This window comes from Cricetulus griseus, chromosome 6 (assembly GCF_003668045.3).
Source record: "Cricetulus griseus strain 17A/GY chromosome 6, alternate assembly CriGri-PICRH-1.0, whole genome shotgun sequence".
Lineage (NCBI taxonomy): Eukaryota > Metazoa > Chordata > Mammalia > Rodentia > Cricetidae > Cricetulus > Cricetulus griseus.
Genome location: NC_048599.1, coordinates 24,301,774 through 24,319,413, shown reverse-complemented (window position 1 = coordinate 24,319,413; position 17,640 = coordinate 24,301,774). Strand labels below are relative to the sequence as shown.

Sequence of the window (17,640 nt, the reverse complement as noted above, 5' to 3'; positions counted from 1 at the left end):
TCTGAGTTCAAGGCCATCCTGATCTACAGAGTGAGTTCCAGGACAGCCAGGGCTACACAGAGAAACACTAGAAACCCTGTCTCAAAAAACCAAAGAGTGTGCTTTGTTTGTACTATAGGAAAGGCATTAATTTTTCTATTTGAAAATACACAAACAAGCAAACAACAGTTATTCCCTTTCAGATGTATTAAGACAACTAGGTACTTTCATAGCAAGGGGAGAGGTGACCTAGAAATCAGTTGACATAGTGGTTCAAAGTGCATGTCTCATATGATTATGGTTTATAAAACAATAGTGTAATGGCTGTGACTGTCCTGGAACTCACTCTGTTGAGCAGGTTGGCCTTGAACTCACAGAGATCCACCTGCCTCTGCCTCCTGAGTGCTGGGGTCAACTCTTCTCAATGATGTTTCACAAGAAGAGGAACCCCTCAGTCTACTCAATCTGAGGAAGCTTACCACTTTCCCAACCTAGCTCCAGGGAGACATAGAGAGAGGTGATCAATATGCTCTTTTACTCACTAAAGTAGTCTATTTACTTGATGGCAATCTCACCACACCCTCTAGTGGTCTATAGACTTGAAACATAGAAGAATCACCTTGGGAAAAGAGACAGGATATGGGGGAGAAGAACGAATGAGAATAAAGTATAATGACACACAGATGAACTGTCTGTCACAATGAAATCATTATTTTGGGTTTTGTTTTGTTTTTTTCTTGACACAGGGCTTCTCTGTGTAGCTTTGGAGCCTGTCCTGAAATTCACTCTGTAAGCCAGGCTTGCCTCAAACTTAGAGACCCATCCACCTGCCTCTACCTCCCAAGTGCTGGGACTAAAGTCTTTGCTGCCATCACCCAGCTTGTATGTTAATCTTTTTTGTTTGTTTCTTTGTTTTTGTTTTTCCAAACAGGGTTTCTGTCCTGGAACTAGCTCTTGTAGACCAGGCTGGTCTTGAACTCACAGAGATCCACCTGCCTCTGACTCCCAAGTGCTGGGATTAAAGGCATGTGATAACCTTAAAAACAGATTTAAAAAAAAAAAAAAAAAAAGATGAGAAAGTAGAAAAGAAGGACTCTGTAACTATAAACAAGAATGATCATGGTGGACAGTACAGTAAGTAGGAAGAAGGCAGACAAAGGAGGAAGTTGGATGTAAACAACAAAGAACAGAATTCCTGCATCAAGGCTGTCCCACTGTATGGGGTGAAGTCAAGATGTTCGCAATTTCAGGTACTTGCTAAAACAACTGAGCAGAGATAGGGACAGGCCTAGCCAAGTCCTGATACCAGAAGAGGCCTCCTCCCACCTACTCAGCTACACAGATCTGGAACCAGAACCAGGTCACCCTGAGACAGGGATGTGCCAGCCATAAGAAAGGTGCTTTGCTACAGGCTCAAAGCAAAGTAAGCTCAGGATTCTCTGACCTGGCCAAAAAAATGCCTAACAACTTGTAGAAAATTGGCTAAGAGTGTAGAAATGTTAGAGAGAATTTTTTATTTCACAAGCTTTTCAACATATTTGGTAGTTGGAGAGAGGAAAACCCATTAAATGTTGTCAGAGTGGGGAGGCTATTGTTCCGCTTCATTCATTCATACAAAGGAGGTAAAAACACAAACCTTCACCCCACTCTCTGCCCCAGGAGACACCAGAGAGTGAAATAAACACAGTCACCTCCTGCCCTAATTGCCTAAGATCAATAACTGCTTGTCTGGAACAGCTGTCTGTAAGACCCAAGAGAGGAAAAAAAGGCTAATACAGGAACAGAATGAATTTAGAAATGTCTTAGAAAATGTGCTCTGAGGAACAAGAAGTAGCCTACCTTCCTTTTTATTATTAGTTAATTAATTAATTTAGAGACAGAGTCTCTCTATATAGCCCTGGCTATCCTAGAACTTACTATCTAGACCAGGCTCATAGATATCCACCTGCCTCTGATTCCTGAGTGCTAGGACTAAATGCATTCGCCACCACACTCAGCCCTAGGGTGACATCTTAATTTTTTTTTTTAATTAGTACTAGGGATTGCAACCCAGGACCTTGCTGGGCAAGTGCTCTACCACTGAGCTCCATTCCCAGTGCCTAGATAGAAATCTTAGGAAGAATAATCTGTTCCACCTGCTTTCTATTAACAAGTCCAGCTGGACACCTCATCTCCACATTCCTTCTTACACCAGTTCCCACGCCCACAGCCCCACCTCTCAGGTACGACAGACAGTTCATACTCTCATCTACCATCAGTGCTCAGCAGTCTCTCTTTTCTTGGCCCCTCCTTCACAGAAGCACCAAAAGACTCTTCTGAAGCAGACAGTGACTTATCTAAGACTAAGCCAGGTATGGCAGTGCACACCTATAATGTCAGCACTCCTAGATGCAAGACAGGAGGGTCAGGAGCTCAAGGACACCTTTGGCTTAGTTGAAACCAGCCTGGGCTGCATGAGACCCTATCTCAAAAACAAAAAAAGTCTTTTCCCAATACTGCCATACATTTCCCAATACATTGAGGCTCAAGTGCATTCAAGATTGGACTTCACCTATAACCCACTGCTCTTTTCCTGTCATCCTTCAGTGGCATGTGTAACCCAAGCAGAGTTAACAACAGTAGTGACTGCTCCGTTACTAGGTGCCATGTATATGCATTGTGTAATGTCTACCTCAAAAATGTGCCAGACTCAAAGAGGCCCTGGGGGGAAGCAGCACAGCAGACTTGGGAAAGAACTGTTCTCAGCTCATTTTCTTGTGACACATAAAATGTGATAAAAATCACATAATCTATTCATTTCACTAATGAAGAAACCAAGGCACAGAAGCAAGGTTAAGTTAAAAAACAAAAAACAAAAAACAAACCTAAGGCTGCCCAACTGCCCCCAACTCTTGCTAAGCAGCATCATCTGCTGTCTTCTAGCAATGCCGTGGGAATTTCTCAAGGGCAGTAAGTCTTTCTTAATTTTGAGTCTCTTCTACCTTTCGAAGCAGACACAATGAATGAATAACTGACTGACTGAATGAACATCATTCAGTAATACACAGGAGATCCTTTTAAAAAGCACATAGCTGGGTGTGGTTGCCCACACCTTTGATTCCAGCAGGCAGATCTCTGTGAGTTTGAAGCCAGCCTGGTCTACAAGGGAAGTTCCAGGACAGCCAGGGCCACACAGAGAAATCTTGGGGGGACAGACAGACAGGGAAGGAAGGAAGGAAGGAAGGAAGGAAGGAAGGAAGGAAGGAAGGAAGGAAGGAAGGAAGGAGGAAGGCAGGCAGGCAAACACATTAAAGTAAACCAACACCCGTGAGGAAGACCCCACAAAGCTTTAAACAGAACATTATGTTTAATGTTATGTAACATTAGGAAGACATAACACAAACCTGACTTTAGGATGGAACAAATCTTCCAGATTAGCAATTGAGGGCTCCTAATGCCAGGGGCCTGCCATGGGGATGCTTTCTAGAATAATGATGGCTGAGGCCCGAATTCTGGGGCAAAAGCACAGTGCTACTGTAGCCAGTGGCCTGGTATCTGATGACAAGACAGGCATAGATGTGGCATATGCATAGCCTATGCAAAGGGAAGAGGGCATATGGAGGTACACAAGATTTGAAGAAATCTAAAAAGGGCAAGAAGAATGAAAAAGGCATTGAGTTAGAATGAAACGTGGTTGGCACAGGGGCAGAGAAGATGAAAAAAAAGTAAAATTAGGTTATCAAATATTTTAGACAAACTGTGCAATAAGCAAACCCTGCCCGAGTTTGCTCTGTGTCAAACCCAGATTGAGAGGTAGAATGTTACCAGCACCCACAAGAGACACCTCACTCCCTTTTTTCTTTTTGATACAGGGTCTTATGCAGCTAGAACTGGCCTTGGGCTTACAATGCAGTTGAGGACGACCTTGAACTTCTGATATTCCTGTCTCTACTTTCCAAATGCTATGACCTCAGGCATAGGCCACCACCTCTAGTTTATGCATTGCAAAGGATTATGTCAGCTAGGCAAACACTCTACCAACTGGGCTACATCCCCAGCCCAGTTTTTATATTTTTCATTTACACCTAGTATACTTCAATAAAAGTTACAATCTGCCATCTAAAGTCACAACAAGCAGACAGAGATCACAGCATAAAGGGTTTAGTTCCAAAAATAATTCAAATAACTATGGGTCTACAACTGAAATAATGGCTAACCAGGAGGAGCAGTGCCAAGAGGGATATGAGTTTTACCCCTAAACGATACAAGGTACTAGTGTTTGCTAGTGCAGCCCATATAAGCATTAGGTTTCATGAGCAAAGCTTTACCTTTGGCCTGATCACAGAAACATTAGGATAAACTAGCTGAATTGATATAAGGACTGGCTGCCATATCAGGGAATGAACAGCATTACCCAAACTCTGAATATGTTTTCCAACTCTCTGTATCAGGGTGGGGGCCAAAACAAGCCTCTGCAAGAAGGTGCCTCTGGGGACTACACCTTCATGAGGGCCTGGGTGGGTGGCACCACAGAAGGGCAGAGCAGGAAAGAGACACAGGAATGAAACAAGGAAAAGCCAGGGGACTGACTCAGTATACGGGTTAGCAAGGGATACACAGAGTCAGAGACTGGGTCAGACAGTGACCTGTCCCAGGCAGACTGGCAGTGGGACAGACTGAAATACTGACCAAAAGGGCTGAGGTCCCTCAGGACTATCAGAAAAGGAAATTGCACCAGCATCTGAGGCAACAGGAGCAGCTAGGAACAGAGTCCACTGCACTTACATCCCTTAACAGGGCAGTCTGTCTCAAGGGAGTCTAACCACACCAGCAATGAAGAAACATTGAGAACCTGCTCTGTTCCAGACTCGACTGTGAGCACGCCACATGCCGTCAAAAGTATACCTTTCAATAACTTACCATCCCTATTTTATAGATCAGGATCTAGGATGACAGAAAGGGGATATAAGCCTGGACAAGCTCACTCCAGACCATCTCAAAAAGACAAATTAAATAAAGTGAATTATCCTATCTTTAACTGTACTATTTATGCAATGCAAATGTGAAATACAGAAACAGAGCTTGGAGAATGTAAAACTGATTTAGTTTTACTGAATAAATTATTACTAGGCATTACTAATATACTTGAAAAGTCAACGTGGTTCAGAGAGATGTAGCTAATAGAGGATTGTTCAAATACTTTAATAGATTAGGAACACTATGACAGTCTCTCTATAGCATACAACAATGCAAAACAAATGTCCAGCAATAGGGAAGAGCAAGGCTTCAGAGCAAATGTGTATGAGAAATGGAGATGAGGGTAGGGTTCAGAAAGACTTGCTTTTTGTTTACTATGCTTAAATTTCTTTTATTCTTACCATGTGCCTGAATTATTCATAATTTCTAAAATTAAAATTTAAAGTATAAAGGAAATAACAAATTTGTGTTTAATGTCTGTATTACTTTAGAAAGTTTATTAACCAACACACACAATTTATGAAGTACTGGGAATTGAACCCAGGACTTCGTGCCTTCGTGCATGCTAGGTAAGTGCTCTATCAAGTGAACTACATCCCCAACCCTCTGTATTACTTTAGGATAGGTTCTCAAAAGTAGAACAAATAAGCCAGATATTATGACACACCCCTTTAATCCCGACACTTGGGAGGCAGAGGCAGGTAGATCTCTATGAGTTCAAGACCAGTCTGGTGTACAGAGTGAGTTCCAGAACAACCAGAGCTTCACAAAGACTCTATCTCAAAAAAAGAAAGAAAGAAAGAAAGAAAGAAAGAAAGAAAGAAAGAAAGAAAGAAAGAAAGAAAGAAAGAAAAGAAAAGAAAAGAAAAAGTAGAATAAAAAATTGTATTTTTCTTTTTTTGAGACAGGTTTTCTCTGTGGCTTTGGAGGCTGTCCTGGAACTAGCTTTTTGTAGACCAGGCTGGTCTCGAACTCACAGAGATCTGCCTGCCTCTGCCTCTGTCTCCCGAGTGCTGGGACTAAAGGCATGTGCCACCACCGCCCGGCCCAAAATACAAACATTTTAAGACCACTGATAAGAGTCCTCCCAGAAGGGTCATACAAATGTGTTAAGTCAACTGGTAATGTTCATAAAATATTAAACAAAATTATGTGTGTAACATTGAAAAAATGGCTATGAATTCATTCAACAGAAATCCAGACATATAATAAAAAAGCTTCCCTGTGGGACCAAAACTGTAGGTCTGAGATTTTCTTGGAACCTTTCACTGACAGTTTAAAAAAAATAAAATTGTGTATGTCCACAAAGGGAATATGGAAACCATAGGAGAACTTGTGAGAGTTGGGTCTCTCCTTACATCATGTGGGTCCTGGGAATCAAATTCAGGTTGTCAACTTGGTGGCAGGCACCTTAACATACTGAGGCAACTTGGAAGCTCTTCCTACGGTTTGTTTGTTTGGTAAACAGGCTCTCATGTAACTCAGGCTGGCCTCAAACTTCCCACACTAAAGCTGAGGATGACTTTGAAATCCTGACCCTCAGGTGTTTATCTCCCCAAGCCTGACCACACTATGCTACCATGGCTGACATTACTTTTAAAACTTTTGAGACAGGGCCTACGTTAATAGGCTGGCCTCTGATGTACTATGTAAGCAAAGGTAGACCTTGAACTTGTGACCCTACTACCTTAGTCTTTTGAGTAGCTCTTTAAAAGTGATATATCAATAATAATAACAACAATAACAGCCATAATAATAATAAACAAAAGTGACATTTTTAGCACTGGCTATGGTGACACATAACCCAGCTACTTAGGAAGCTGAGCAAGATGGGTCCCTTGAACCTAAAAGCTGAAGGCTAACCTGGACAATATCACAAGACCTCTAATCAGGTAAAAAAAAAAAAAAAAAAAAAAAAAGTAATAATAATAATTAGAAAGGTGACATTTCCAAATAAGAGATATGCAGCATATCTTATTCTGGTGGACAGAATAAGCCTATAATATGCTCAGCCTATCTGAGCTTGGCACTCTGGAGACAGACTGAGGCAAATATAAAGTCTCTATTGTTAAGAAGTGCTTGTTGCAAAATGACCACAACCTTCACAACAAGACAATTCAAGTTATACAGTGTTTTTTTTCTTTTTTGGTTTTTTTGAGACAGGGTTTCTCTACATAGCTTTGGAGCCTATCCTGGCACTCGCTCTGGAGACCAGGCTGGCCTCGTACTCACAGAGATCTGTCTGCCTCTGCCTCCTGAATGCTGAGATTAAAGACGTGCACCACCAACACCTGGCTACAGTGTTTTTTTTCAATACTGAAGTTTGAAGCTAGGGGCTTTATGCTACACTCTACCACTGAGCTACATCCCCAGTGTAATATGATAAATAACCCAATAAATTTAACTAAAATGCCTGAAGAAAAAACATTATAAGCAACCTAGAAGAAACAAACAATGTCTCACGAGGAGCTAAGTCATTCTTATGTGCTACACTGAGAAAGGTCAGTACCCTGTACATAAATGGTCTATGACACATAATATCAGGTGACGACTATTTCTTGATCTTACAAATGATTAAACAATACTGTTTAGAAATAAGAATTCTTATGATATTATAGGGATATATTATAAGAATAGAAATTTAGCAACAAATTTTAAAAAATCATGAGCCTGGTAGCACAATGAGACCATTGTAAAAAAATAACTGGTTGTGAGAGCAAAAAAATACACAACAGGGAAGGATTAGGAGGTATGGCCTTATTGGGGCAGCTGTGTCTCTGGGATCTGGCTTTAAGGTTTCAAAAAACTTGTGCCATTCCCATGCACTCTCTGCTTCTGTCTGTGGGTCTAGATCTGAGCCCTCAGCCGCTGGTCCAGCTCCATGCCTATCACCGTGCTGCTGTAACCCTGCCACGATGGAACTGCAAGCCTCAAATAAACCCTGTCTTCTATAAGTCGCCTTCGTCGTGGTGTTCTGTCACAGCGACAGAAAGTAACTAAGATATATAAAGCTACAGACAAAATGTTTGTTGGTATATATGGGACCATGCTACTGGCTAGCTTCAGATCTCCATCCCTCCCTGTGTCCAGGCTTTCTGTCAACTTTACAGTGCCTTTCCATGTGGACAAGAAAGATAGTCATCCCCTCCCCCGTTCTGCTACAAGCATTCTACCACTGGACTACACCCCCAGGTGTAATATGATAAATAATGCACGCAATACATTAATTTGTTTTGTTTTTTAATTAGGGTCTCATTGTCAGTCAAACTGGCCTAGGACTCTTTGTTACAGATAAGGCTGTCCTTTAATTTGTGGCAATCCTCTGCCTCTGACTCCTGGATGCTAAAATGACAGGCACATAGAACCACAACTGGCCCATGTATAATATTTTGAGCAATGGGATATTTGTTAGTATTCAGGCATCTGTACTGGCCTGTCCTTGGAGTTTTGACAGGACATGCCCTCAGCTGCAGCCACTAAGCGCACCACCCGGGCACATTCACTATGTTCCCTTTTAAATGGGCCCTGCCTACCTCCTCTCCCCTTTCTGTTTCTCTGTCTCTCTGTCTCTGTCTCCCCCCCTCTTTCTCTTCTGCTACTCCTGTCCCCAAAGGCCGGTCTCCCTTCTCCTCTCCCCCCTTTTCCTATTCACTTTCCCCCCAAAAAAGCCCTTCCTCCACCCAAGCTCTATTGCATGGTATCTTTCTCACAAGTGCTGCTTTTTTTTGTTTGTTTTTTTGCGCCACCAATGCCCGGCACAAGTGCTGCTTTTTAAAATTACAACTATTAATATATATGATTCAACCTGTCATGCCTGGCCAGAGAGTGCCCTTAATCCCAGAATTCCGGGGCAGAGGCCAGCAGATGTCATTTTTAGGGCAGTATGGGCTAATTGAACTCCAGACAAAGCCTAGGCTGCAAAATGAGATCCTGTCTCTAAGAAACAAAAATGTACATTTGGGGGCTAGAGAGATGGTCAATCGATAGTGACACTTGCCTACAATCCCAATGCTTGGAACGCAAAAGTAAGTGAACTTCAGTGAGATCAAGGCTATCCTTTTGTACATAGCAAGTTACAGGCCAGCCAGGGCTACACAGAGAGACAGACCCTGTCTCAAAACAAACAAGCAAGAAAGATAGTTCAATGGGTAAAGGCACTTGTGAAAGTCTGATGACTCAAATTCTATCCCAGAATCCAGAAAAAGGTAGAAGGAGAGGCAGGTGGTACACACCTTTAATCCCAGCACTTGAGAGCCAGAGGCACGTAGATCTCTATGAGTTCGAGGCCAGTCTGGTCTACAGAATGAGTTCTAGAATAGCCAAGGCTATACAGAGAAACTGTCTCAAAAAACCAAAACCAAAAACAAACAAATAAACAAACAAAAAACATCAGAAGGAGAGAACTGCAGAGTTATCCTCTGCCCCCCACACATGCACCATAGCATGAACATATGATAATAATAAAATTAAAAACTAAACAAAACCTAAAATGAAACAAAAACAATCTAGGAAAAATAGGTGTGATATAAGAACATAGAAAAAAGGAAAAGTAATACTAGAAAGTAAAAATAATGATAGTTGCTACTCTGTCTAGTGGTGAATAATATTCACAGTATCACGAAATGCAAAACTGACCACAAGTTAATTGATTTTTTTGGTGCTAGAATTTAAAAGAAAGAGCTAGCCATGCATGCTACGTACATACTACCACCAAGCCACATACCCAACACAACTACTGATTTAATCAAAACTGAAATATAAGAAAATCAAACAAAGATGTAGCAGGGACATTGGTATAAAAGAGCTATAAGAAATCTTCTTTTCTCATAATGGAACACAATTAAAAATGTCTAAAATTTGTCATTCATAAGGTAGCTATATAGTTCAGAAATATAGAAATAAATAATAGTAAAGTATTGCTCCAAAGAAGCTGAACTAGCCAGAAGTGATGGCACAAGCCTGTCTTACCAGCACTTGGGAGGTGGAGGCAGGAAGATTAAGAGTTTAGTCATCCTCTGCCAGCCTGACTCAAAACAACAACCAAGGCTGGCCTTGACACCTTACATATCAGGACTGGTTCTCTTTCTTTATTTCTGTCCTGCTTCCACAAAAGATTTTCATCAGCTAAACAGAGAAGACAACAGCTGAACTAGGGCTACAGAAGACAGACATTCTCATCATTGTCTGGGAACTTTTCTCAAAACCATATGTCAACAGTGATTCTTTCAGTGCTAGATTTTTCAGGACTAATTTTTTTCCTCTTGGTTTAAACTACATTTTCTATAATAATCTTTTATTATTTGTGTGTAATTTTTTTAAAATATTGTATTTTTATTTTTTAGTCAAATTCTTGCTATATAGCACAGGCTGATCTTGAATTCCATATCTGTCTCCTGTCTCCCCCTCCCAGACGTGGCGATTATAGGTATATGCTACCATGTATAGCTTGTGCTGCTTAAAAGGAGGAAAGGAAAAGGAAAGAAAACAAGCTGGAGCAGAAGTGTACTCTTGGGGGCCTTACCTTTTATTGTGGTCAAAATGAAGAAAGCAATGAGGGTGTTGTTGATAGCACAGGTAGACTTGGCAACACAAGACAGGATCGTATAAGGATTTAGGAGGTAGCTGGGGAAAACACACATAGTTGCCATTAGTAAACCTGACCAGTGGACCAGAGAGTCCTGGCCACCACAGCCATGAAGTTCAACTTATTTACAAAAAGGAAGGAAACTCCTTAGAAACAAATTATCCCAAATACAAGAGGATAAAGTGCAACTGGGTGATATGAATAAAGGCACTCATCATTATGCTATAAGACATATGCAAAACAGGGTCTCATGTAGCCCAAGCTGGTCTTGAACTCTATATAGCTGGGAATGACACTGAAATCCTGATCCTCTAGCTTCTACCTCCTGAGTACTGGGATCACAGGAATGTACCACCTGGCCCAGTAGCATTATCTAACTTTTGCAGATGAGGAAACTGAGATTCAGTGATTAAATAACTTGCCCAAGTTCTTACAAGCTACTAAATATATTCAAAAATCAGGTCTTCCTGGTTCTAAAGCCAACATTCTTTCTACTAAGCCCTTTTTATAGTCAAGCAGTATCCCATGACCCAGACTCATGAACAGACAAAGTTTCCTCTAAATTCTACAAGGGAGCTGGCACAGAACTTCACAGATCTTGATCTCCCATTAGGAGAGTGTTAAACTGGAGTCCTTTCCCCCTAAAGTAGGAAAGAATGGAATCAGAAAATGAATCCGAAGTGCTTTGAGTAGGAAAGTCTTACTTGGTCAAATGGATTCTTTTTATTTATTTCTGTCCTGCTTGTACAAAAGATTTGCACCAGCTAAAATGACAACAAGTAACAAAAGTAGTAATAAAGTAAAACGAGTCATAATCAAGACCAGAGGAAATACCTAAGAAGAAAAGGTAAAGGCAAAACCAGGAAAACCAAAGAACCAGAGCAGTACAATAAATACCAGCCTCAGACAGACTACAGCTGCACAGTAATTAGCCTCAGACAGACTACAGATGTACAGTACCAGCCTCAGACAGACTACAGCTGCACAATAATAACCAGCCTCAGACAGGTCAACAGCTGAACAGTAACCAGCCCATATAGGCTACAGCTTTACAATAACCAGCTTCAGACATGGCTGACTTTCCTGGCAGACAAAGCCAGTTACATAATTCTGATTGTCGAAAGGAAGAAACACACCAGCTTCTCAGTAAAAGATTATAATAATTATTCACAAATAAAGACCTTAAATCTAATCCCACCTCCTAGGAATGTAAGATTAGTAGTTCTAAAACCAAAGGCCTAGAAACTCTTTCGGGCTTGGTGAGGTTTTTCTTATGTTTTGTTTTTCCCAGCAATCAGATAGACTTGTTACACAACCTTTAAAGAAATGGCTGCTGCTATGATGAAACTACCCTCAGGGGACACAAGAGTCCATAAGGATTCATTATGTTGCTAAACCTTTGGTCTATTAAAGTATTTCCCATCAAATCTCTGAAATATGTAGTTGAGAAGTGATAAACCAATATTATCTCACAGGAGAAAAAAACAGAAAACCATTTCTAAATAGTGGGTGACATTGAAGAAGCAGCTGCCTAGACATCTACCTGGAACACTGGAGATTTATACACAGGGCAAAGGCTCCTGAAGACCCCCGCCCCAGGACAGACTCTAAGGTGACCTAAACTGGCTTCAAACTCGCCATGCAGGTGAAGCTGACCTTGAACTTTTGTTCTTCCTGCCACCCCTCCCCAAGTGGTGGGGTTAAGGATAAGTATCACCCCACCCAGTTTCTTGGGTACTGGGGACCAAACCCAGGGCCTTGTATGTGCTATGCAAGCACTCTGCCAACCAAGCACCCTCCACAGCCCCTTGTTTCCTGATATGGAATACTTCTACATAGCACAGATCAGCTTCAAACTCATCAATCCTCCTGCTTTAGGCCTCCTGAGGCTGGGACACCAAGCTTCTAATTCTAAAAAATTCTATGGTCATGTTTTTCCATGAGAAATTTTATGTTTTGTTCAATATGTGTACCTAGAAACTAGCATGTTATTAAAATCTGATGACTACTAGTTGATTAAATAATTCACTTCACCTATCTCAGAAACACAAATGGGAATGATCTGAGAGGATCACACTCACTGGCAGTACCAATTACTCCTAGAGAATTCTTTCTTAAAGCATCGGCTGGTATCACTCTTCCAAGCTGGTCACCTAGCCCAGATGAGAATTTTACTTCAGTTTTCTAAATTACAAACAGAGAACTAAATCATATGAGGAATATAGAAGCTATATGAAACAACAGCCACATAAAGACCAGAATTTTATACAGGACATCAGGAATGAAGAACTACCATCTTTTAGAAACAGCAATTAAAGCAGGTTGGAGCCCAGATCAGCACTGAGTCAGAAAGCCTTTGTAAAGGGTTTGATTGTGCATGTCCCTGTGTGAGTCTTTGTCTCCACAGACACAGAATGGCTCTGTGTCTTTTGCTGGCCAAAACTCCAGTTGTGCAAGAGAACTACAGCAAATACTTGATGACTAAGACCACAAATCTCTAAAACTACAACAACATGAGAAAGTCTCATCAGATTTTCCTTGCATTTGTTGGCTCTGAGCTCTGATTTGTAAGGGAATACTTACAACAGGGCCACTTTCAGAGGGATGTATCGCATTTCCATAGGGGTTCGGATGAGTTCGGCCACATCTGGAGCATACTGGTCCAGTTCTAGGAGGAGTTTCTGCTTTTTAAACTAGAGATGGGGGAGGGTACACAGACACACAAAACAGATGATTTGCCATGGTTTTTAGAATGAAGACAAAAATCTTTGCCCTGGCCCACACACCACTGTCTGTGCTCCCCTACTTCTCCAGGGTACTCTCAAAATTGCTCCTCCACCCTACACCCACTGAGATCCAGCACATGAACAGACAAAGCTCCTCATGCTCCCAGAACTCTGCATTTAACCCCGATTCTCCCCTAGTTAATGCCCCAACAGCCTTGAGAGTTCACCTAAGTCCTCCCTTTCTTGAAAGGCACACAGTCCTTTAGCTGCCCTACTGCCCATTCTTTCACTAGTGCTCACAGCTCTAAGTTTTGCCTTCTTTGTGAAATTAACACCTGGCTCCTCCCTAGAGAGTAAGTTCCACAAGGGTGTGAGTTACTTTACTTGCTCTCTGTGTATGCCTAACACTTAGCACTGTGGACAAAAAATTAGATGAACATATGGTGAGGCCACTTCTTAGTCATCCCAAGAGGCTACATCACTGGTGGCCGGACTTCAAAGTTCTATCAGCAAAGTATGTTGAAACAGTTTCAATGATCTGGATGCATGTTATCTCAGGTTCCCCTCCTCATTCTTCTGTTTCAAAGGTTTGTTTGCTTTTCTTTTATACTTCCATAGAAGAGGTGTGAAATAGTTAAAAATAAAGGAGACTGGTGTGGTTGGGGAGCTAAAGATTTAAGATGCCGTCATACCGGGGTGGAAAGCTCTTTACTTTCTCTTATGCACCCCAACAAATTCATGGGCACGAGTTCTAAAAGGGAAACATCATCACAGCAAAGGACAGACTAGGTTAATGACACTTTGGCCAAGATCAACTGACTACCAACAGTTAGCTTTCACATTCCACAGGCTAACAGCAGATAGGGTAGGTGTGAAGTCCCTTCAGCACCAGTTTTCCAGGATGCTGTGCAGATGGCAGGGATAGACTCTCAAGTCCTCCCAAGACTAAATGTTTGCAGACTATAAAGCAGGATCCTTGTAAAATGGAGACTTTTTAAAAATAATTTTATGATACTTTGATCATAATCATCTCCCATTGCTCTCTTATCTACTTCTCACTCCTGCTGTACTCTTGGTTCCAACAAGTCCCTCTTTATTTTCTTTTATTTTATGTTTATGGGTGTTTTGCTGGCATGTGTCTGTGCACCATGAGTACCTGGTGCCAGGAAGGCCAGAAGAGGGCTTTGGATCCCCTGGAACTAGAGTTTTGAACAGTTGTGAGCTGTCAGGTGGGTGTTGGGAATACAACCTGAGTCCTCTGGAAGACCAATCAGTGCTCTGAGCTCTCTATGTTCGAATGCGCACACGTGCTTGCGCGCGTGCGTGCGTGCGTGCGTGTGTGTGTGTGTGTGTGTGTGTGTGTGTGTGTATGATAGAGACAGACAGACAGAGATGGGGGAGGGAGACAGAGACACAGAGAGACCAGTTGGGGGGGACAGTTAACAGAAATAGAGAGACAAAGACCAACTGAGTTTAATTAGGTTTGCTTGCATGAGCATGGGAAGGAGGCTTTATACTGGAGCATAGACAACTTACCAGTGGTAACACTACTGAAGAAAATGACTCTCCCTCCTTTACAAAGTAAAGCCTTTTAGGAATACATGTGCTGACATTCTATCTAAATCAATAGTGGTATGGTGTCTAGGTGTGGTGGCATACACCTGTAATTCCAGCACCCAAGGCAGAGGAAAGATCATGAGTTAACCAGGACTACATAATCAGTTCTAGAACAGTCTGAACTACATATGGCGACTCAGTCTCAAAAAATAAACAGGGTCAGCAAAAGGACTCATAAAGTAAAGGATCTTGCCATCAAACCAAATGACCTGAGTTCCATCCCTGAGATCAACATGGTGGAAGAAGAGGATCAACTCCGGAAAGTTTTACTCTACATGTGTAGCAGAGCAAGTGTAGACGCACAATAAATAAATAAATAAATAAATAAATAAATAAATAAATAAATAACGAAATAGCAAAGGCTTGGAGTGTACCTCAGTAGTAGACTGCCTCACATACATAAGGCTCTGGGATTTATCTGGGTTTTAAACACTAGAAAAAGAAAAGAAAAAAAGAACAGTATATGACGTGATAGTAGCACTAAGAGCTGCTACTTTCAGCATTCATGTGGGTGTGAAACAAACCCCTAATCCAGTACTCAGAAGACTGACTCAGTGGCCAGGGTGGTGGTGGCGCACGCCTTTAATCCCAGCACTCGGGAGGCAGAGGCAGACGGATCTCTGTGAGTTCAAGGCCAGCCTGGTCTCCAGAGCAAGTGCCAGAATAGGTTCCAAAGTTACAAAGAGAAACCCTGTCTCCAAAAACCAAAAAAAAAAAATTATTTATTTTATTTGAGGTGTGAGTGTGAGTGTGTGTGTGTGTGTGTGTGTGTGTGTGTGTGGTGCACATGTCAGAGGATAACTTTCAGGAATCATTTCTCTTCTTCCACCATGTTGGCCCTGGAGACAGAACTCAGATCATCAGGCATTGCTGGCAAGTGCTTTTATCCCATGAGCCATCTCACCAGCCCCACCTAACTATTTAAAAATAGTTGGATCTTTAAGTACATGACTTTTGATTCATGGCCATAATAAGCACATTACCAAATCCCACCAGCCTTGTCCTACCCACTATGACTTACCACAACTTTATTGAAGTCCTGAATTGCAAAATACAGGGCAATAGCAGTGAGGGCATCTGTTATCTGTCAAGAGAAAGAGAAGTAACAGAAAGAGAAGTAATGGGAGTAATAAAAAGTACAGTTAGTACATGGTACTGGAATACTGCCAGGATGGAACAGAATTGACTTCCCACCACCAAACTCACAGTCGGTCAAGGCCTACTCAGGGAGGTATGACAGAAAAATCTAGATTATGATCCATTCAATCAGGTGGCCCATATCTCTAGACCAGCAAGTTAAATGAAAATAAGCCAGGCCTTGTGGTTAACACCTGTAACACCAGGACACTGGAGAACTCCCATGAGTTCAAGATCAGCCTTGATCACATAGTGAGATCTTGTCAAAGCTAATGGGAATAATATCCACCATCTGTAGGCTTCAGGTATGCAAGCACCTCACACATGGTAAGTCCTCAACAATTAGCCATTACAATTAAGAAAGATTTCAGGGTTTCTTAAGATATCCAGATTTTCAACTCTGTGGATTATGTTTCAAGCTGCTCTTCTATCAAAACTTGCCCTGTCATCTCAATCTTCAATTCTCGTCCTTGAAAGCCTCTTCAGCTCCCTCAGAATCCCTTGGCAGAATGCTTAGGAAACTCAGGATGCCCTCCAAACTGGCATAGTTAGAGCCAACCACAGACTCTCAGGGTTAGAAAATTGAAGACTACATAGTCCAATAAACCAAAAAATGAGAAAGAAGAACTGGTTGCAAGACCCCGCATGTTCCTCATACTCCACAATACCACGCCAAAGCCAGACTCCAAGCTAAAGATACTGTCCTGGCTTTTATTTTTTGAGAAGTTCCAGTTCCTGTTTTTCCTTTCCTTTCCTTTCTTATAGACAGGGTCTCAAAATATGCCCCTGGTTGGCCTGGAATCTGCTATGCAGACCAGGCTAGCCTCAAATTCACAAAGATCCATCCACCTGCCTCTGCCTCCCAGGCGCTAGAATAAAGGTATGAGCTCACCCAGCTCCTTAGTTTCTTAAAAACAAACTGTAAAATTAAAAGCATATACATATATTGATTTTTCTCTGGAAAGATACTTACCATAAATACCAATTCTGCATAATCGATTAGGAAATGAAAGAGGTATATTATTAATGGAGTCTGTAGGAGAAAAACAAAGATGAAAAAAATTAAGTTAAACCTTAATACAAATTATCCATTTCCAAGTTGGGGACGGGGAAAACTTATTCAGCTAAAAAATCCAATCCTTCCTGCAACAGTTATCCTGTACTCATTGAACAAGTTATCATCCTATGTCACATGGTATCACTGAAACTATCAGTTGAACACAGTAGAGGAAATAACAAAGCCTGATATTATCTAGATTATCTGCCTGGCATGTTTGGCTTGAGGGTTCATCCCTGTAGTAGATACTCAGGAGGTTGAGGTGAGAAAACAGATTGAACCTAGAAGTTCAAGGCCATTTGAAAAAATAAACAAGGGCAGAGGGTGTAACTCAGTTTATAGGATGTTTGCTTAGGATGCATGAAGCCCCGGGGCTTGTCTTCAGCACTCCAAAAAATCAGGTGTATGCTTATAATCTCAGGACTTGAAGTGCAGGGGAAAGAAAGGGAATCATAAACTCAGAGTGATCCTGGCTATACAAGTTCCATGCTAGCCTAGGCTATGAGAGATCTTGTCTCAAAAATAAGTAAATAAATAAAAATGGGAGGGGGCACTCCATAGAGGAACAAGATTGTTGCATGAAC

General features: G+C 41.6%; 1 protein-coding gene across 1 annotated transcript in view; it reads right to left on the bottom strand.

Moving 5' to 3' along the window:
• Window positions 1–17,640, bottom strand: part of Pigu (phosphatidylinositol glycan anchor biosynthesis class U) — an 82,930-nt gene that overhangs the window by 46,267 nt on the left and 19,023 nt on the right. Inside the window, 4 exon segments of the mRNA NM_001246807.1 lie at window positions 10,457–10,557; window positions 13,103–13,212; window positions 15,884–15,946; window positions 16,973–17,032. Of these exon segments, the coding sequence (NP_001233736.1) occupies window positions 10,457–10,557; window positions 13,103–13,212; window positions 15,884–15,946; window positions 16,973–17,032 (334 nt within the window).